Source organism: Numida meleagris, chromosome 4 (genome assembly GCF_002078875.1).
Source record: "Numida meleagris isolate 19003 breed g44 Domestic line chromosome 4, NumMel1.0, whole genome shotgun sequence".
Classification (NCBI taxonomy): domain Eukaryota; kingdom Metazoa; phylum Chordata; class Aves; order Galliformes; family Numididae; genus Numida; species Numida meleagris.
In genome coordinates, this window is record NC_034412.1 from 95,630,796 (window position 1) to 95,653,425 (window position 22,630).

General features: G+C 44.7%; 1 protein-coding gene across 1 annotated transcript in view; it reads right to left on the bottom strand.

Annotated features, from left to right (window-relative positions):
• Window positions 1-22,163, bottom strand: part of SLC4A11 (solute carrier family 4 member 11) — a 134,293-nt gene extending 112,130 nt beyond the window's left edge. Inside the window, exon 1 of the mRNA XM_021394893.1 lies at window positions 21,913-22,163. Coding sequence (XP_021250568.1) covers window positions 21,913-22,051 — 139 coding nt within the window. The 5' untranslated portion in view covers window positions 22,052-22,163. The remainder of the gene's footprint in view (window positions 1-21,912) is intronic.

The window sequence follows — 22,630 nt, forward strand, 5'->3', positions numbered from 1 at the left end:
TGCTGTGGGAGCCTTGAAGTAAAATTTAAGCGCTCAGGTGATACCAACATTTCTATATTATGATAATGACTGCTAAGATTAGCAGATATTAGCGTTATTGTTTTGAATCATAGAATCGTTTGAGTAGGACCAGATGGTTTTTGAAGGTCTCTTCCAACTCCCTGCAATGAACAGGGACACCCACAGCTCCATCATCAGTGATTTTTACCTCAGATACAAGTGACCAGCGCAATCAGGACATTTTTCCTTTCTAACTTCTGCATTCACCCTCACAGATTGACCTACAGGCCACAGTTTTAGGCAGAAACTAGCCAGCGTGCACTGATTTTAATGCTGAGGGCACCCATGAGTTCACAGACAAGTACTCTAGCCTATCCACGGTGTATGCAGAAGTCAAGAAGATATTAGGGCTATTCAAGTTGTTTGTGCTTCCCATCCACCCTTTTCCAGTGAAAGCAGACTTGCAGATATTTCAGTCTATCACCCAGTACAATTTATTTTATGAAATTCTTACAGACAAAACAGGGTGGGTGTTGGCTTTCTGCCTCCATCTCCCTTTCTGCTTTTGCTAGTATTTGCATAGAGCAGACAGATTGTATCTGTTCATAACAAGACAGCATAAAAAAAATCCTACCATAGATTCATTTTTAAGCTGTTATTGCCAGATTGGCTCTTATCTGGAGTCTGGAGGCAGCTAAACCTTTGTAATACAGTACACACGCAGCATGTTTTATCTGAGGCTGGGCTGCATACCTATTAGCCCAAAGTCAGGTCGAGCGAACCTTGTTATCCGATGTCAGAAGTCAATGAGCAAAGAGCTGCTGGAGGGCTATCACTCAGGAAAGAGGTTGCTTCATCTCACCCCACTGAGGCAAAGCAGTGCTCTTTGCCTCTAGACATTCAAGCAAAGCTAAGGCTCCAAAAGCCACCAAAGATGATCAGAAGTGAAAAGCTTAACTAGAATTGCAACGAAGCAAGAATCCAACAGTCAAAGCCTTGTAAGGGTTACATGCATAGCTGTGTTTCTATATCCAATCTTTAAAACAGAGCTCGTTAAATACACATTGGAGACCACACGCCCCACCCCACATCTGCTCCCAGCCACTGGAGCCATTCTATTAGCTGCTCTCCAAATTCATATTTCACGCTACGAGTGGTGGGTTGAACAATCGTCCAAGCAAGCAAATAAACACGCATTCTCCTCCAACACACACAACTACCCGCCTCCATGGATACATATTTAAATATCAAAGCAGCCTACTCTTTAAGACTCCTCCAAAAACATGTCATTCTCACATTCTCTCATCTGCAAAGCTGGAGAGACCAAGTGACCATGGCATACTCGTGACATTTTAATGCTCTCCAGTAAATCTTAAACTGCATGTGGATTTTAAGGCAGAGTCAGAGTTACCCATGCCTCTGTTCCACCAACTGTCCATGCAACGCTGCCCACATCATGCTTCCCATTATTTCTGATGGAAGACAACTGTCCAGCATCAACACATCAAGATCCACCTAGCCATTCATGGGGCGAAGGGGGACATTTTCTCAGTGAGTCTCAGCAGCTTGCCAACAGGCACAACTCAGCTGGTATTTGTCCAAGGAATAAGTCACACATCTCCCAGAGCAAGCCACGGGACCTCTAGTAGTTTTGCAAAGCTTGTTTCGTTAATGCACTCCACTTCTGCCTCAAAGGAGAATACTCATGTTGCACAGACTCCCGGATCTCTAATGAGATTCTGCTGGACTTGAACTACACAGCATCAGTGGCATGGACAAAATAGAGAACGCAGTTTAGAGCAGCTAGTCAAGATATTGTAGTACTGAGTTCCTGGGTCTTGATGTTCCATGCACAGATTCATTAATTTACAGCAATGCTGTCACCTACTGACATTCAAAGGTGAAAACAGAACTATGTCTACTTCTAAGCACTTGGACTTTCTTAAGAGTCTCAGCTCCCATCTGCTTTGTTTTAGAGTCACATGCCCATAAGTTCTTATTCCCAAAGAGCACTAAACTCCTCACCTGACTACCTCAGGGTATTCATAATTAACATGTCTCCTAGCTCCTAGGTGAGCTGCATGCATCGTAAGGGAGAAATGCCTTAAGATGCCTGTGTATGAGGAAAAGCAAACAAAAGAAGAATCCACCTAGACAAGTAAGCCATCCCTTTTCAAGGAGGATGAAATTTGAACAGAAAAATCTACATTTCAAAGACTGTGAACAATAAATATATGGGAGACCCACAGCACTCAGGGGACCCTGGAGAACCTGAACAGGGGGGGTGTCTGGTGGAATAGGAGCATCTGGTGATGAAGATAAAACTGTTCAGAGCTTGGGTTGATAGTTGGCCTCAGACATCAGAATTTACTTCTGCAGGAAAGCGACAGCTTACTGATATGTCAGCAGAATTCATGCTTTTGACTAACAACAGCTAGAGGAAGAGGAGAGGGACTTAGAGCACTACAGTGCCCTCAAAGAGACCAGCACCAAAACTCAATCCCACTCAAAACAGGGGAAATCAGTAAGCATCAACACAAACATACAGGAATTAGTGCTGAATCTGTTTTTTTTTTTTTTAGCTTCGTAAAGGATCTGAAAAGCATTGTGTTTTCAAAAAGAGAACGAAAGCAAGCTAACTAGATGTTAGTACCAGCTGTCAGAAAGAGGTTACCATCGTGGGAATGAGAAAAACAAACAAGATCTGTAACTGCTACCCACACTACCCTCCTTTGGGAGAAAGGAGCTGTCACCCACAGACACAATGTTGATGAAACGATGAGGATGCCAATTAGACTGGGACCTTGGCATTTAAAGAAATCCACCCCTTCTTCTGCCAAAAGGGGATTTGCCACAGGAAAAGGTTTGTGCTCGTTTCAAAGCAACTCGAGCATAACAAGTAGCATCCTCAGACAGCTAGTTTTTAATCCACATTTTGGCAGTTCTGGTTCTAAGCCCTCGTCTGCTGGGGGAGGAACACAGAGCAGTGTATTTACAGCCCTTCCCTGCAATGCACTTATCCATCTCCAGTACACCATGTACTATTTCATATATCCACATAGAAGAGTCTCAGACAAGAGCTACAGCTGAAAATTACTCAAGAAATAGTCACATTAATAGAAACCTGCCTCAGGGAATTAGTGTTCATCATTTCTAGTTCCCTATGCCTGTACTGGACATGCTAGATAACTGTGTCACACTTGGGCTGCCTAACTATCTACCAAATCTCCCCTCTTTTACTATTTCAGGTGCAATGACTCAAATACAGAAGCATCACATTTTCTGCTGACCACCAGAACTTCATTTCCTAAGAGTTACAGTGAATTGAGTGCCCGCTCTGTACTTTTGAGACAAAGTGTTATTTAAGTGCCATCCTAAAGTATGCAGAAAAAGCCATTTTAAGAAAAAGCTCAGGTCATTCAGCAGGGAAAACTATCCAAGTTTCTCATACAGAAAAAGTTTCTCTCCCAAGTGCATTCCCAGAAGAGGCATCTTATCTGTAAGATTTCCATCCCTTAACATCAAGAAAGTGAAGAGTTGACAGTTGGACTTGATGATTTTAATAGTCTTTTCCAACCTTCATGACTCTGTGATTTTAAGATGGAAGTCATAGGTACATTTAGACAAAACTCAGTAGGGAGCAATATCATTGCTCATCACAGTTCCTCAGTCAGCCTAAAAGATCCTCATTATCAGAAAAAAGTCTTGTCAGAAACAAGTACTTAATGCATTGTCAGAGCTAACATCACAGAGGTTAGCTTTTTCTACTCCTCTTAAGCCAATCCTACACTGCTAACCTTGAACCCAGGAGAAAGACAGCCTCAGACCTCAGCTTGTTGTACTTTGTGTCCATATTTGTTTTCCCATCACATTCATCACCTCCAGTATACAATACTTATATGATGACATATCCCTTCCCTTTGGAGGACAGAAAGGCTGAATCAACTCAACATTTCAAATGCACTGCTAGCAAAGAAGTCTGACCTAAAGACAGGATTTTGCATCGCAAGCAGCTCTCTGGCCAGCTGAGGCCCTGATCTCTTCCAACCTGCAGATATTTACCTTCCCACCTGAAGGAAATGCTTGACTCTTTCAGCTCCTAAACTGAATGATTTCTAGATCAACAATTCAAGAGCATGGAGAGCTACGCACTTGTTCTCTGAAGCTTGTTTGTCTCTCAGCAGTACAGGGTACACTGAAAGCTGAGGAGATGACCTCACCAACATTTGCCAGTGATTGCCACACTGCAGCAAGGACCTGGAAATGCAATGACTGAAAAAAAAATTTCCTTACACTTGTTTCTACTTGCTCCTCATCCTACACTAATGGTAAGAACTTTTAGATTGTCTATCTGAAATAGAGATTAGCAAGCGTGCCAAAGGTCTCTGCAACACCTGGAGCAGAATTAAGGTAGATGCCATCACCATGTCCACAAAGAGCTGGTGGCACAACAGCTTGAGTTTGAATGCAGACAACGTTAGATCCAGGCACAAGCTCCTCCAGCTCCAGGGTTGTTTTTTTTTTTTTTTTTTTAAATAAGAGCTAGCAAGCAGGAGAACTGGCTATTTTGCTTGTTAATCCCATTGCTTGTTACCATGGAGCTCTGTCGTGAGTTCAGTGCTGCTCGCCCACGCCATGCACCAAGGAACATTATCACAAGCAAGACCCTTCAAGGGCTTATCAGGGAGACACTGCCCACCAAAGATGCTAAGAGCAACTTTGGTTTGTCAGTAAACATAGCTTAATTCTGAAGACACCAGGTAGAAAGGGGCAAGGAGGAGAAGGCCAACTTTGTTCATCTCTGTGTTTGGCTTCCATGTACCTCCTAGGCTGCATAATGGAAAACAACAGCCCTAAAGGCTCAGTCCATCTATGAGTGAAAGAGTATGAGATGATGCACTTGCAAGATGTAGGGATTCACTTGAACACAGCTGCACTTGAACACAATAGCACAATCAGCACACCCCTACTCACGAACGCCATCACTATGCAGGCTCCCCAGGAAGTGGTCATGGCACTGAGCTTGCTGGAGCTCAAGAAGCATTTGGGCAACGCTCTCAGACATACAGTGTCATTTTTGGATGGCACTGTGTGGAGCCAGCAGCTGGACTCCATGATCCTTACAGGTCCCTTCTAACTCAGGATATTCTATGATTCTATACACAAAGAACCAAAATCTTAGGAAACTCTGAGGGACATTTCCGATGGGGAGGGAAGCAGCTGAAATGATAGAACTCAAGACCATACAAGATCACTTGCTTGAAAAATCCTGAGGCTAGCTGTGTTTCCAGCTCCATCTCCTGCTTTCCAGCATAAACTAATTGTGTGCTCCCAGGAAAAGCAGTCTGTCATCAGCACCTCCAAGTATGGAAACAAGGCAACAGAAAGTGGCCTTTCAGTATCTGGGGGGGGCTATAAGAAAGAAGGGGACAAACTCTTGAACAGGGTCTACTGTAATAGGACAAGGGGAAAATGGTTTCAGACCAAAAGAAGGGAGATTTAGATTGGATATAAGGAAAAAGGTTTTCTACAATTAGGATGGTGAGGCAGTGGCACAGGTTGCCCAGAGAGGCCGTCAATTCTCCATTCCTGGATACACACAAGGTCAGGCTGGATGGAGCACCTGGTGGAGCACCTGGTGGAGCTGTAGGCATCCCTGTTCATTGCAGGGGAGTTGGACTAGATGGCTTTTAAAGGTGCCTTCCAATTCTAAGGATTCTATGTTCCTATGAAAGCCTTAGCATAGAAGAGGATCCAAGCAGGGATCTCTCATGCTCCAGTAGAGCACTGAAAAGCAGCAAGAGCAGAAGGGGTTCCCTAGAATGAAAGATACCAGACGAGCATCACAACAGCCCGTTGGTTCTTCATTCTTCCCTCTTTCCTTCCAGGCAAGGGCATAGCGAGGATCCTTGGAACTACCAAAGTCATTATCATGCTACAACCCTCAAAAAATTGCCAAACAGGAAAAAAAAATACTTGGAAAGCACACCGAGAAGATATGCACCATACACCCCTATCCATGGAGGGCAGGCAACAAAAGCCCCAGAGCTTTATGCACCCCCTCCCTTCCCCTCAGCTCCCCAAACTGAGGGCACGCAGTCCCTTGCAGCACTTCCAGCCAGCACAAGGGCACGCATTTCAGCCATCGGGGAGCTCATGCGCAGATTGACAAAGGTCACTAACCTCTCACAGGAAACATCTCCATTGCAAGGTGCTTGCTCTAACGGGTCAGACGAACACACTGCAAAGCTGCCGGTAATAGAGAGGCCAAGGAGCAAGTCTCGAGAAGCAGGCACTGGTGTAACACTGATAAAAATACATTCAAAACAGTGAAGCTGGCCAAGTCTGGCCTTCCATTTAAAGAATCACTAGATCAACACCAGGCTTATTCCTTAAGATACAGACAGTAGGAGATGAAGTTTTTAAGAAGTTGTCGAATCACACCCATTCTTAAAAATAAATCAACTGTTAAAAGGCACGCAGCTCTAGAGATACGTATTCCTCATTGTCCTAATTACAAAGTTGGCTGAACGCAGCCCTTTGAAAAATGAAACATGGCTGTTGTCATGCTGTTTCAGCAGGGTGGTGTGTCAGAGGAAGTTCTCCAGCAGACAATGTTCTTTCAGGGTCTGATTGTATATCTAAGGGAGGGCCACATGGCCCATGACCCCTGAAATGCATCCATTAAAGAAAATAGACTCGCAAGCACACAATCACTTCCATTTGTCTTTTGTGCTATTGTGGTAGATTCAAGAATACTGGGCTATTTAAACAGGAATTATGTGGGGGTCTGTGGAGGTCTGTGCAAGAGTGTGGCAAGTCTGAATTCAATCCATCACGTTCCCAGGGGAATTCAGCAGGGCTTGATTTTTTCATTTTTTAAAGGAGACTTTTTAAAGAGATAATATTCCTTCCAAGACTTCATCTTCTGACAATGTTATTAAGGCTGCCTAACCCTTCCCAGTACTGTTTTCAGTTGCTTATAAATTCACCAAGTCCCGGCTGTTCAAGATAGGACTTTGCATGCTAGCCGGCTCTGCCTCAGGCAGAGTTGTTTTGGAACATGTGCATTCAACTGCTTCTCAGAAAGCAGCATGGGAATAAACACATTGTTTTGTTCAATTTCTGGTGACTTTTTTTTGAAAAGCCTTGGACCCATGATTTAGAACTGGGGCTTTAATGAGCAGGGGCTAGCTTTTTGTGTCAAATTTAATTTTTGTCATCGCTGAAAATCTAGGCAAATTATAAGCCTTTTGAGGGGAGCAGAAAAAGGCAACTAAATTGCATATGCTCAACAACCCTGAGACTTCAGAATTTAAGACTCGAGGGTTTGGGCTCAGATGAGCAAAATTGGAAGTAGGTATGGGGTGGGCAGGAGGTAACGAGGAATGGGAGATGATTAACAATTGTCAGCAGTGGGAGATCTACTTAGAGGAACAGCGACCGTAGAAGACTCAAAACCCAGGTTTGATGCCAGTAGGCTTTGCAGCTTGGGAAGACCAAAGGCTCACAACAAGATGTCAGTCCTGACATAAGAAGACATCATCTACAGAGTCTACCACTGGATGTGCCTCTGTCTTGAGGAAACTCCATTTCATATATTTCTTTTTTTTTTTCTAAATCATAAAATCATTTGAGTTGGGACCCTTAAAGGTCACCTTGTCCAACCCCCATGCGATGAACAGGGACACCCACAGCTCCGTCAGGTGCTCATAGCCCCATCCAGCCTGACCTTGGGTGTCTCCAGGGATGGAGCATCCACCACTTCTCCGGGCAAGCTGTGCCAGTGCCTCATCACCCTTATTGTAGAACCTCTTCCTTACATTCAACTTCAATCTCCCCTCTTCTATTCCATTTCTATCACAGCAGACCCTACTGAAGAGTCTGTCCCGTTCTTCCTTACAGCACTCTCTCCCTTCAGATACTGAAAGGTGATGCCAAAATATGCTTTCACCAACAGATCACCAGAGCTGCCCAACTGTAGAATCCATTTGCAGTTGGAGGCCTTCATGTTAAGGTACCAAGTCTGCCCAGCAGCTCTGGGGATGCATACCTGCTGATGGAGGACATGGAGAAACACTTTCACAGCAGCAGGCAGGAATTGGCCTCTGTAAGCTTCCCAATTTTAAGTGAAAGAATATTCTTATAATTATTAGACTTAATTATTCAACAATAAAACAGACAGCATTAATTCCATTATTTTGTGTTTTAGAGTGCATCTTTTTGTGGCCTGTGTGTGTTTTTTTTTAAACAGTCTGGTATGAGGTTGTGTCTTGGGCACTATTATGCTCAAGGGAAGCTGATCTGAAACAGCAGTGTCTCCTGAACCTTATTTAACATTTGTATAACCTTGTATCTGATTATTCAGCTCCTATTCCCTACATTTTGGGACAGAAATGGAAAACGGGAGCTGTGGGCATCAAGTCAACCACAGGTGGTTTTATCACTGTCGAGATTGCACGCTGTAATGAGGAGTCTAAATAGTACCAAGAGCCTGAACTCCATTGTACATGAGCCATGCAGGGTGCAAAGGTTATTAATTAATACAGCTACAACCAAATGCTCATCTGAGGTCTCCAGCATTTGGATGAAGGACCCATCCACCAATGACACTCCATGCTTAAAATGAAATGAAGTGCACTGGCCCAGGCAAAGACAATTACTGTATCCAAGATCTCCACCATTCGTTGGTGAATGACATGCATGCCTGCTTCTAATCCATGCCATATCAATGATTAAAGCAGAAAAGTCTATCCTTCACCAGGAGTAGCCCACCACCTCTTCCTGTAGAGTCTAGGTTTCTGCGGTGTATTCAGCCTCACTTCTGAGCTGAAGATGAAGAATTTTAACAAGTGCTTTAAAATTTGAAGTGTGAACAGCTAAAGGTGCACATGATGCAAATGTAACCTCAGTTCTGATCCCATAGATCTTTCTTCCCCCTCCATCAGCCCACACTCTTAAGGCCAATTTTATATGCTTTTATCTTGTTTTGTAGCCTTTGCCAGTTTCCATCCACACACACAAAGTTTTCCCTACCTTATTCAGGGGACAATAAAAGCATATGATAGCATCTGAAAGCGAGGCAGAAATGGATCTGTTACACTGCTTTATTGAATTAACAGCCTGCAGAAAGGTAATGAAGCCTCAGTAGAATGAGAGTCTACCCCTAAGTTTTGCCCCTACCAGTTCAGTTTCACCCTTTGCAAGTTCACAGGATTTGGTGTCATTTTACACAGACATTAAGGGCTGGTTTACAATGAGATTGCTTTCCTAAATGAGGATTTTTGATCCCCAAACCAGGCAGAGCCCTTGTTAGATATTCTATAGCCTCGTGCTTTAAGTACAGCATCAGTTAGAATAATCATTCTCCCACTTTCTGCCTTTTAGTGGAAGGGTCAGCTCATACCCAAAGGCGAGAAACAACTTCGATGGGTTCTTCAAGATCACCTTGGGCACAGCAAGCCCCTTTTAAAACCTGCCCTGTAAATATCAAGTCAGTAAGCCCAGCAGAAAGGCAAAGAGGACACCCTCTGAACCTGGTGATGCTGATACAGGTACACTGCATCCAGCTAAAATGATAATCTCTTTGCTTTTCAATCACTGAAAGTAGTGGGGGGTACTACTTTCACTCCATATGCATTTTTTCCTCAGGAGATACCGAAACCTTATATCAGCTTCTGTTTCTAAAACAATCCCAATCCTATCCTTGAGGGAAATATCAATCAGAAGGCTGAAGGTGAAGAACTGAGCTTTAAGGAGTATATACGTTCCCTGTCTTCACCAAATTTCTTTTCCCATTTCAAGCATGGATCTGGTGCTGCCTAGATTCAATAGAAATATTTGAGTTGGAAGGAACCCTAAAAGGCCATCTAATCCAGCTGCCCTGCAATAAACATAGACACCTACAATCCTACATCCATCCCTCAGCCTAACGAGGGTCACTGCAGCTCACTACCACCTTTTCCTTACTAGAAAGGAAACAAGAAGGAAGCTTCTTTCCCCCTAGATGGGTTTTGTTTAACATCATCTTGTTAACAGATTTATCTTATTAACAGAGATTTAGCTGCAGTGGTTTATGAATAGACTTGCTAAACCACACCACCGGTTTTTCTGTACTCATGCAATAAGTTCCTAAAGCACATACTGTCTTTCAGGGTAGACAGATGAAATGTTCTTCCTTTGCTTCCCTGTTTCTTAGAACTGCACTGTCATCTGCCCTAATTACAGCAAGTTCTCAGACTTGAGAACAACCCCAACCACATCCACTTCCAGTTTTTCTTACAAATAGATACTACCCCATCAAAATTGAGCATCAGTTGATATCAGCCTCAGTGGAAGGTTCAGCTCCCAGCCTATCCTCATGTCACCTATGGTTTTACATGTACTTGTGTGCACAGAGAAAGGCTTTGCCATCGAATCACAGAATGACTTGGGTTGGAAGGGACCTCGGAGATAATTCAGTTCCAACTTCAGTCGTTCTTCTCAAAGCCGGCAAGTCTCTTAGGCTTATCAACCTACGCTCAGGTCTCAAGGCTTGGATGCATCCATTTTCATGAAAATAGGACAGGGAGCCCGCAAAAATACCCTTCTTCCAAATAGGCTGCAGGGTGCTATCTGCTTGGTACACATGCTTCAATATCAGCAGCTAAAGTTCACGGAGGAATGCCAGCGTAACTTCCTGCTCATCTCATCTCAACTGCATTATACTGCAAGCTTTGCTATGCAGTCATGTACCATCCTTAAACAGGAAGCATACCAGCCAAGGGCAAAAGGTCCCTCAGCATAGTATTAAGAACTTCAGTCTGATTAACTGCTATCTAGCCAAGGTTTCCTCCAGCATGCACCTAAGATGATGACAGTGTGTTGAGGTGGGCTAGTTAAAAGTGGCAACAGAACTTAGGATGAAGTACTACAGTATTTGAGACTACGGGGAAAAGCAGCTCTGAAGAACAGAATAAAGTCAAGTGACTGAATGAACCCTGGGATCCAAACCAAGCAAAAATCCCACATGTGAATTCCTCAGTATCCAGTATAGTGCAAGAAACCTCCTTTAGCATGGATGCTACTTAAGTCTTTTCCACGGCTTAAAAAGAGGTGCAGCGAGGGAGATGCTTAACTCCTTTGAGAAAACCTGTCAAATTTGGCTGTAGCTGGTTGCTAGAAGGATACACGTGGCACCATTACATAAAACCTAGCTAATCTAAGAGCACAGCCTACCATGTTATCATCTTCATGTCTCTCCTCTGGACCCACTCCAACAGTTCTATGTCTTCCTTGCACTGGGGGCTTGTCAGAGATTCACAAACCAGCAGCCCCTAGCATTAATCCAAGGATCATTTTGCACAAGTAAGCATTCAAAGATATTGATGTACATTTGTGTAGATGCATGGAGGTTGTGACTATTCACGTGTCAAAGCCTTACTGCAAATCAATTGTCACCAGCACACCAAGATGTGTTGGTAGTCAGGATTGGTGGGACTGCTATGTCCCATCACTCCTGCTCTAAAGGGACTACCTCTGACCCACTCCTCTGGGAGTGGAAGAACCATAGCAGAAACCCATTAACAATGGACAGCAAAAGGAAAAGTTGGAACTGCAGAGTGTTACAGAGAAACCGTCAGGAGAAACCAGACTCATGCTGAACCACTAGAGAACTGAATATAGGCAGATATGTTAATCTGAGGCCTGAGCCTCTCATCAAAGATGAGCTACACCTGGATAAAAGCCTGACTTCCTGACAAAAATAAGCACTGACAACCTTAATGTGTCCTTGTTCATGGGTTCAGACATCCTGTTATTGTCCTAGCATCATTTACATAACTCCATTGCAATCCTAATGAGATCTCAGACACTTGTACTTGAAAGAAGCCTACGTAATGCCAAAGTTACCACCAGATCAGGAAACAAATCAGAGCCAAAGCAAAGCTGCCACATGAATGAGCCTGGCTCCATGCAAAGGAATCCAGGAAATAACCAGAGGAACCCTCTGCCCTCAGTGCTCATCCAGGTGAAAGCCTTCAACGCAGGAGTCAACAGGCTAATTGCCTGCAGAATCCAATTGTTTTAGTGCTAAAGCAGCAGCTGGTACATAAAAATTTATGCCTTTCAATTATGACTAATCAAAGCCAGTACCAAGATACAGCTTGCTTGCTGTTAACTTAAACCTTTTGTTTATCACCTTCATACAAGACAAGAGTGAGCTGCCTGAGCATCAGTTCACCTCCCTCACAAGCAAGTGCGTCATCTCTCCTAAAGGAGCACAGCAGGAAGCAAGTTATTTGGGGAAATGCCAATATGCAAAGCTACTGAAAGAATATGCTGATGCCAGAGATGTGGGGAGCTTATTGTTACTGTTGAAATCATAGAGGATGCCATTAGCTGCTTTCCTGATCCTGCAAAATCCAGAGAAACAGCTAGAGCTGTGGGTTTGCTCATCGTGGATGAGATCTCTTAATGGACACCTCCATTGACATGAACACAAAAATGGTTGCTCAAACAACAAAGAGCCAAAGGCGCTGACCTCTAGGAGAAGGCAAACCAGTATCATTACCTGTCCTTAGTGGATTCATACCAACTTTCATTCCAATTTCAGCCCTTTTCCAGCACTGCTGAGACCACATCAGCAATGTGTCTAGTCCTGAGCTCACTGGCTTACATAAGAAGCCAAGTGGAGTGAAACCTTGGAGAAATGACTAAGTAGCCATCTTGTAGCTGCCTAACAGAAGGCAATATAGAAGGCAGACTTTGGAGGCACACAGCAAATAGACATTGGACAACAAACACATTGAGTTTCAGTTCAATACTGAGTGTTTATTTTCCCCAGTGACAGTGGCTGAGCACTGGATCAGGATCTCAAAGGTGGAATGGTCTCCTGTCCTCAGATGTACTCAAAGCTCATCTGGACAGAGCTGTTAAAAGCCAGCACTAGCTCTAAATATTGCTCAGCTTAGAGTGAGAAAGTGGACTGGAGGCCTTCCAGCCCCATTCTAGAGTTAAAGTAATGGAAGACTTCCTATCTTTTGCACAAGAAATGGAAAAAATTAAGTCCCTTCCCACTCAGTACAGCAGCCAAACAGGTCAAGTACAATTCCACTCCAGACTTCTCAATCCTTCACAAATCCACAACAATCACATTGTAGGAAGCATCGTTTTTTGCCATTCTTGCTGCTGGTGAGTCACGTCACAGAAGGAGAACAAACAACTAATTTTCCCAAGGGATAATTTAAAAAACAGGCCTGAAATTTTACCTGGACTGACCTCAAGGCAGGTACTTCTGTGCAGAACAAAGCTAGAAGGATACTATCAGTGGGTTTTTATCTTTCAGTTGCAAGACAGCCAAAGAGAAGATCTCACAAGTTTGTTCCCTTGGCATTGGCACTGCAAGAAAGCTGTCCTGGGGATGGGTAGCTCTTAGACAACAATGGAATGAGAGAACTTTGCGTGTGTTTTCTTCATCAAGCACCTCAGCTGAGTCTCAGAATCAGGCAAAGTGTTGCTGGAGCACAGGTTTGCTTGTGCAAAGCCTCCCACAGCCTTCAGCACAGCTCTCCTGCCCTGCCTCTTAAGGGAGCTACAATCAAAGGAGCTTGTGTGCACCTTCCCATGGCATCTCCTTTGCTCCAAGCCCTCAGACTTGGAGCCAGTGGTCTTTCTGGTCAATTCTGGTCTTTTGGCCTTCCCTACCAAGAGATAGTGACCACAGAGAGACAAAGCACAAGCCTCCAAGACAGCAAGGGGAAGAAAACCCAGTCCACCTACAGAGAACATGGCAAGGTTGTGGCTTTTTGTTTTTATGCATCTGTTTTCACACTCTGAGTTGCAAATCCTTCATTTACATGTTGCAAGTCCCCAGCAAGCAATAGTGACAGCAGAGAAATATATTCACTTTCCTAGGTCTTGTCCTCAGAAGAATGTGACACTGCTTCTGCTTAGGATAAGAAATTTTGGGAAGGGATGAGCACTGCTCAACTGCCTCTTTGTACGACCTCCATGACATTGAGTCTCTACAAGATGGGGAAGCCACCAAGTTTAAGAGCTGTGGACAAGGTAACAGCACTTTCCAACCCCAGACAAAAAAAAAAGTTGGTGGAGATTTCAGCAGCCTTCTGAGGCAAGAGATGAACAAGAAATGAACTGACCTCTGGAGATGTGCATGGTTGCACTGGGAGTGTCACAACAGCAGATAAAAGATCACAAACAGCCACACAATTAGGGGCTGCTGTAAACACAGACATGAAACAGAAAAGTGTTAACCAAGGCTAGACTGTGGCTTGCTTGCTGTCCTGGAGCCACTCTCTACTGGTCTCCTGGGCATTGGTTCAGAGCACTGCAGTTTGCAAGCTGGATGCCAGTGAGAGCAGCTAGCTGGGACATGCCATAGGGTTTCTGGAGCCTACACATCTGATGGTATCACCAACAGGCATCAGGAGACAGGCTGCACAGCCAGATGAGCATTAAACACACCAGATTGGTCCCTCCTCTGGGTGGGAATGGAACCAAGGGACATTTACCCACTGCCATGCAAGCCATTTCCATCAGATTGCATCTGCAGCAAGACTGAAAGCCATTCAGGAGTGAGTGAGGCTTCTTCAGGCTCCAGCATCACGTGTCCTGGTGTAATCATCCATCCTTCAGATGAGACAGGAGTTGTGAAACAGTGGCTCTGCTGTCAGCAGATGCCCGTTCTTGTTTCAATGTGACCTCACCACATCCAAATGGGGATCAGATTCTATCTTCAGACTCACCACGACCACACATCACTCTCCTGGCAAGGGCCAGGGTGCTGTCAGCACCACCCTTCTCCAGCCTTCCTATGCACATTGCAGAGATAGGAGTCTGTCTGTCTCCAACTGATTTGAGAAGCTATTGGGCAGATATCCTATGAACTAAGAGAGCCCAGCCCAAGTCAAGTTCAGATCTGCACTAGGCAGCAAGCAGTCATGCAGACAAAGCCGTGCCCTGACAGCTCCATCCCTAAGTGCTTTTGCTGCCTGTTCACAGAGTAGCCCTCACTGTAAAACGCAGTATTTTCAGAAGGTGTTTTTTCAAGTCTGGCCCTTAATTTTAACTACAGCAGTAGAAAGGAACCTCAGAACAATAAAACTTCTTCTACATTAGAGGCTGCTTGTTGAGGTTGACTTCACCTTTCCCTCATGGGGCAAAGTGCTGAGGTCATCACCTGTAACATTCCATCAGAGCAATCACTGGGGCTGAGAAGAGGTTCCCCTGCAAGACACATCCTATGCAGTTATCTACTAGAGGAGCAAAGCATCAAAACTGTGGGAAAACCAGGGTTTGCCCAGCAAAGCTTCTCAAGCAACAATGCTTCAGCAGCCCAGCCTAGAACAGGAGCACAAGAGCAAGATGATGGCAGCTGCACTACTGACCAAAAAATGTCCCAGACACCTTGGAGGTAATCATCATTTTCTTAGGATACAGGCACACGCACAATTTCACAATCATTAAGAAATAAAATAATAGCGTTCCCCTTAACTAAGTCATCATCCTCCCTTCCCTGCTTCATAGGTGCAACTTTCAGACAATGTTTCACACGACTGAGCAAAGCAAAGGTGTAATCTCTCTCCCACAAGGTCCACTACCCTCAACTAAACAAAGGAAAGCATTGTTGAGATCTAGAAACAAGAAAAAATGTATAATATAGAAAAGGTAATATAATATAGATTAATACAATGAAAATATTAAATCATCTCCCAGCAACCTAAGAAACCAAGAGGAACAAGTAGACCAAAGCAAACCCACTGCGTGCTAGACATACTTGCCAACAGCTCACATAGGAGAGCCAAGGTCAGGACCTGAATTCATACATCACTTATGCAACCTTTGAGCTGGAGGGGACACTTAAGGCCATCTGGTCCAGCTCTCCTGCAATGAACAGGGACACCCACAGCTCCATAAGGTGCTCAGAGCCCCATCCTGCCTGACCTTGAGTGTCTCCATGGGGGATCCACCACCTCTCTGTGCAGCCTGTGCCAGTGCCTCACTGCCCTTATTGTAAAGAACCTCCTTATACCCAATCTAAGTCTCCCCTCTCTTAGATTGAAACCATTTCCCCATGTCGTATCAAACATTATGTCTGAACCCGCTCTCTGACCTACGGATTGCCTTGGCCAATTGCAGACAGAAGCTGTAAGTACTGATACCGCTTGCAAACCACAAGCCTCTACCCAATTTGACTACACTAATTGCAATTCCATAAAATCCTGGAAAACAAATAGGCATACCTTTTAGTTTTAAAGTAGAAACGCTTGCTGTATTCCACAGTATTAAGATTTCAGCCACTATTGACGTGAATCAACAGCAGCAACAGAGAAAACAAAGCTGAGAAGCACATGTTTTTCAGCCCTCTCAGATTCAACCACTGCTCTCAGTTTACATAGCAATTATTCAAATTTCATTTGTCACACTGAAAAGCAGCAAGAAAAGAAACATGCTGGGTGCCTGCTCTCCATGCTAGGTGCAGACCAGCTTTCCCCAGGAGCCTTCCCATCAGGATATGCAGCTCAGCTGGCTCCAAAATCCAATTTCAGAGCAATTTCAGTATGCTGCGTTGCTGTATAATCCATGCAGCATCATTAAGAGGAAGGCATGAGTTTATTTTCTCTTTAAGTTTGGAATACATTTTCCTACTTGACGAGTTTTGATATTGTGCTTAGCAGGGAACCAGCGATAAGCTGTGTGCTGGGTGAGAGATCTGGTGGTTTTGTATGGCATCTCTCACAAGGCAGCTGTTAAACAGGAAGTGTTTATTGACTTTATGCTCACTTCATAAAACATTTACATGACTAAGAGGAGGAAAAAAAGAGCTCCCAACAAGTCAGCCTGCATTTCAGTTCGAACAACGATGAGTTCATGCATTGTTCCAGCACACAAGTGATGTCCAACACTGGGCGATCTAAGCTTTAAAGCTGCAATAGGCTCCTGGCAGAATCAAAATAGAGCTGTCCCATCAGGATTTCCCATTGCTAGAGTGCTACAGTGGCTATCTGCAGTTCTCCTTTTGATAACTTAAGTCAGTATAAGAAAAGTTGCCAGGAAAACCCTTCCTTTTCTTCTTCCTTGTAACACAACCAGGAAGACAATCAGAGCTGGATGTCGCATCAAGCTCAACTGGTAGAGGTTGAATCCTCAACAGCATTCACAGTGAGATGTCACCATTGGTATACTGTAGTTAGAATCATACAGAATCACAGAATGCTTGGGTTGGAAGGGACCTTGAAGTCCATCCAGCCTCAGCCATGGTCTGGTTGCCTCCCTCATCAGACCAGGCTGCCCAGGGCCACATCCATGGCTTTGGGCTCTTCAAGGGATGGGGCAGCCACAGCTCCTCTGGATAGCTTGTGCCAGGGCCTCACCATCCTCTTGGTGAAGAGTTCCCCCCAACACTTAAGTTGGACATCTTTCAGCCTCCCTGTTTCATCCATTCTCATTTCAGCCAATACTCCAGATGGGGGAAAAGAAAAATCACCCCTCCATCCTCTTAGACTCAAAAATACGGACCCCATGCTATGAGCTACACAGATTAGTTTTCATTACAAATTATAAGCACGTTGTTGCGTTTTAAAGAAGATACCGCGAAACCAACTGTGAACACAGAAGGCCTGGCCAGGTAATTTATTAATTTCACAAAGGAGATATTCCTTACTAGCATCAAGCTGAGCTACCCGCTCCCAGTCTGGCAAGGAAGTGTGGAAATACCCAAATCTAATTGAAGGCATTTCCCATGAAATATAACATTCTAGGAAATACTTCAGATGCTCTTGCCTACCACATGAATCACAACCCTACCTCCTTCTGATGTTGCTGACAGATGCCACATATCAGATCCCTCTTTATTTCAATTAAATTAAGCAACAAGCCTGATTTGATTAGCATGAGGAAGTCAGCAATAAAGACGTTCTCACAGCAGGAGCAGTGGGTCCTGACCAGTCCTTCAGCTAACTGGCTTCGACACACACTGCTTTGCCACTGGAGGAGCAAGAGCAAGGCAGCACGAGTACTGCCTACAGGAGGAGAGCTGCCATCCACAGACATATGCTGCACATGCTGAGAAGGGATGTTGAGGGCTGGATACCTATAGGCTATGTTAGATTGGTCTTACAGGCACCACTCGTAGCCACCATGTGTTATTAATATACCCCTTGCCTGGATGGATACAGCCACAAGCCCTAACACACCCATGTCAACATGCATTACGTTTTTAAAAACACATTCATTTCTTCATAACCCAGTGCAGATTTCTACATTTTGTTCTATTCATTAGCCGCGGATTGTTAAGGAAGCACTCCTATAGTCAAACAGAGATAAAAAAGCATTGCATGACATCTGGAGGCTTTGGCCTCAATTCCGCTTATGGGAATGGCTGATGTCATTTTTTTTTCCTGGGAACATACATCCATTTGTTCCAACTGCACAGAACTTTTCAGAAAGAGCCACAGAAAGATCAGATGGCCCCAGACACGAGGATGACTCAGCCCCTTGCCAGGACTTAGGGGAGACATGCAAAGGGCTGTCTCCAAGCCCCAGCAGACCCTTCAAGCTGCTCTACCCATAGCATTTGCATGGCAGATCCAATTCCCAATAGCATACATCATCTCGCCTGCAACACCACGTGTGTGGCTGGGGGCTCCCACAGCCATATTGCTCTTCAACATGCACTGGGTGCTGCTCAGCTGTGCTGCTGAGTCCATCTCTGCTCAGTTCATTGGCAGAGGTCAGCAGGTACCAGTTGCAACAACCTACAACTCAGCAACCTTCCTTCCAGGAAAGCTAACCAAAAAAATCCAACATGAGTGGGGGCAATCGGGCTCACTTCTCTTAGTAATGAATTTAGTAGTGGCTTGTTTTACCCCTCAAGAACCATTCTCTCTATGGCCTTGTGATCACATCAGCCTCCCTCTTGACCCAGATAAACCCATGAGATCCCAGTCCATATGAGATCCTGCACCTTCGGGTCTCCTACATTCATGTGTTTTGTGTGAGTACATCAGCATGTCCCTTATCTCGATTCCTGCCATAAGCATACAGCTGGCACAGCTACATTACACACTACTTCACCTGCTTTTCACCCTGTTCTCTTCCGGGAGAGCAAGACTCAAAGAGTCAGTTCTACATCAATGCCAGCAAGTTATGGGACTGGAGAAGGGCTTGGCTCCAGTTGTCTCTGAGCAAGGCTTTAGCCAAGATGCACTCATGTGTGCATGAAGTAGGAGATTTCAGCAGGTTCTGTTGATCATCTACGGCACCAGCTAGGAGCAGTATTTGGGATTCATCACTGGGATGAAGGTCTGATTGCATGGCAATGCAGATTAGAGGGCTTGCAGCACCCACTCACAGTTCTGCCAAAGGAGGGGGGGGATTGTAAATGGGAAGGAAATCAAGGAGCCAGCTCTGATTCCCCCTCTTTGCTGAGAAGTTTTACAGAAAGCTTCAGCCTTGGGGATTAAGGATTTCTCTTATTAGATATAAGAGCTACAGAAACAATCTAAATAATCACTGAGTAAGGTGGAACAAATGCATTTGATACATCTAATTCTGTCAAATACAGTTAAGATTGGTCAATGGGTTAAGTATCAGAGCATTTGGAGTGGGTTTTTCAGGGATAGAGCAACCAGGGAAACAGGACTGGCACACCAAGACCAAGCAGATGATGCACAAGCTTTATCCCAGTGGGGAGGCAGGGATTATTTTAAGGTTGGACTTTCAATTCCTCTTGAAAAATCATTAAGAACCACCACCACCACCAAAAGAACGCCCCAAAAATACAACCACTTTGAGCCCTTTGGGAAGAAAAAAAACCAGCTTTGAATATCCTTCCTGCCTTCATAGGAAGAGGAGCCCAGCTGGATACACTTAATTAGAAGATTCCCAACCTCCACTTCCCTGAAAGGGATTTTCCTGTAACAACCAATCAATTTATGAAAGAAATCTCTGCTCCTCTTCCCAGTGCCTCTCCTAGGGATTGCCATGTGACTCTCACCCGCCACTTGATCTGTGGGGACAGCACATGGCATCACAGGAGACATTCATCAGGAGGGAACATCCATCACAGGAGATAACAGGGGCCAGTGGCTTTTGAACTGTAGCTCTCATTCACTGCAGGGCAGGGAGACAAGTTGATATTCAGGGTCAGCTCCATATCTCACAGCTGTTCAGCAAATTAGGTTATTGCTTTGAAGATTAAACTGTAGGGAAGTTCAGTTTCACATTTTCTCCCATAGCTGTGCAGAGATTTACAGCTCCTGAGAGGACGACAGCTGGCTGCTCTGTACCCTCCCCCCAGCAAAAGCAGGGGACCCTAGCACAGCTCAAGGGCTGCTTTTCACAGCAGCTGTCCTCAAATCAAGCCCTGAGCAGCAGAAACAGAGAAATATCTTGCCATAAGAGCTAAGCACAGGGCAAAGCCCATTGCTAATCCAGCTCCACATCCAAGACAACAGCACCTCACCCCTAGGTGGGAGGATAGAGATGTTACCATACACCCACTCCACACAGGAGAACATCATGTCAGTAAAACATCTCAGAGGAAATATTTCCCACCCAAAAGGCTGCTTTTGTTTCCCAACAGCATCAGAAGCCTCAGTGGTTGGAGGAGATTTTCCTACATATCTCATTTCCTGCCCAGGAACATTTTCTTCTTCAGCTCTTCTCAGCTGCCTCTAGCTCACAGTTAATGCCTCAGTTGAGAAATGGATCAGATGTTCGATTTCCTTCATATCTCTTATATACAAACTTCCACACCCCTCCCATTCATGAGTCAGCTCAACCCATCGAGGTCTATCTAGATGAAACAGCAAGCACAGGAAGACCATCACTCCTGGGGCAACTGGAGAAGTCTTCCCATTGCCCCACCAGCATTTGTTCAAAACCAAATGTAACATGCTTGGCTCAAAGGCTGCCCAAAGTGGATGAAGAAACAGTGCACGGGAGCTGTCCCCACAGTTCTTTTACCTGCCATGTGTCTCCAAGGAGCTGGGTTCAGTTGCCCAATGCAACACTGCACAGCCCATGGCCTTACCCCTACTGACAAAGTGCTCACAGCTCCCTAGGCAGTTTATTTATCCCCTCGCATCTCAGGGAATGACAGGAATAAGGTAAAAATTCTTAGGTATCATAGTTGTCTCATCTCCTATTCACACACTTAACTTCACCAGGGCAGGAAAATCTCACAGTATTAACAGATTATGCATTACTCTACCCACAATCTTGCACTACCACAGGAGGCACAAGGAGTTTCTGTGAACAACAGCAAGGAAATTTCTTTCCCACAGCTATTTGCAATAGCTGCTGTTCCTCTTAAACACAGCACTGTTTTAAGGAAAAATAGTTACAACCTTGGCTTCCCCATTACCCAAGCTGCAGTTTGTATCTTCTATTATCTAGAACTTGTGACGTAAATGATTTGCAGTTTTCATAGAAAAAAATCAAGTAAGTAAACATCAAATTCATAACAGAAGACCTCTCAAATGATTCCCAACCTACACCAGCTTTCACATTCAAAGGAAAGGCTGCTTATTTCTCACCTCTGTCCCTTCTGTTGTCCTACAGCTTTTCTCATCCACCCTCCTCCTTTCACACTGAGGTCTCTACAGTCATCACCACTAGTTTTTCCCCAGGAAAGGGGCAAACACACAGCCAGAACTCCTCAAGAACAGTTTGACAAGCAAAGAAAACAAATCAACTTCCAGTTATTAGAGAAAAAAAAAGGAAATCCAAAAAACTTCATGAACTAGAAACCTCTTAATGCAGCCCTTGAATAGCTTTCTGCTTTACTTACTTTTCTCGCTCCATACAAATGCACATCACTATCTCCTCTACCTACACTGGCTCCCTTCACTTCAACCATCTTCCCTCCAAAAACTACACGAAGGGAAAGCAGAAAAACACAAAACTTACCAGTCTGGATAGCAAGCACGTTCCCATCATCTGGAGCCTTCTTTGACTCATCTTTCATCTTCCCAGAATGCAGGGGAGGGAGGGCACTGCTCTGCCCCTCTCCTCCCTTACTGCTGACTCCTAGAGGAGTGAGCTCCATTCATCACCCCTACCACAAGCCCTGGAGGAGCAGCTCCTCTCCAGCCTAGGAACAAAAAGAGGGCACACCAGGGGTAGACCAGGTCCTCTAATGAGGGTGAGGAGGAAGACAACCTCCCCGCCCACCCCCGCCTTAGCCCTCAGCTGTTTCCTATAGGCTCATTTGCACTTTGGGGGGCACTCCTCAGCTCACTGGGTTAAAGCCCTGGGGTCCATCAGCCAAGGTGTGATCTATTTGAGGGGGGCCTTTATGCTGCTATTCTTGCCTTTTAGGTACTATTTCTCCCCATTTGGGAGGATGTGTCAAAGAGAAGTAGTTATGGATGTTCAGTATGGTCATCTGCTCATGGCAGGAGCAGCAGTGAAGGCTTAACTCCTGTATTCTACAATCCTTCTGGGGCTTAAAGACATACCTGGTGTTGGGGTTGTACAGGTGATTCTGGGCAGCCTGATGGGGAACCTGGTTCAGCTGGGGAAATAGGCTGACTCCTAGGTAGGAAAGGGCTTGAACTAGAGAATGGTGAGACTTGGAGAAACTATTATAACAGGCAAGACTTAAAGAAGCTAGAATGAGGAAAAG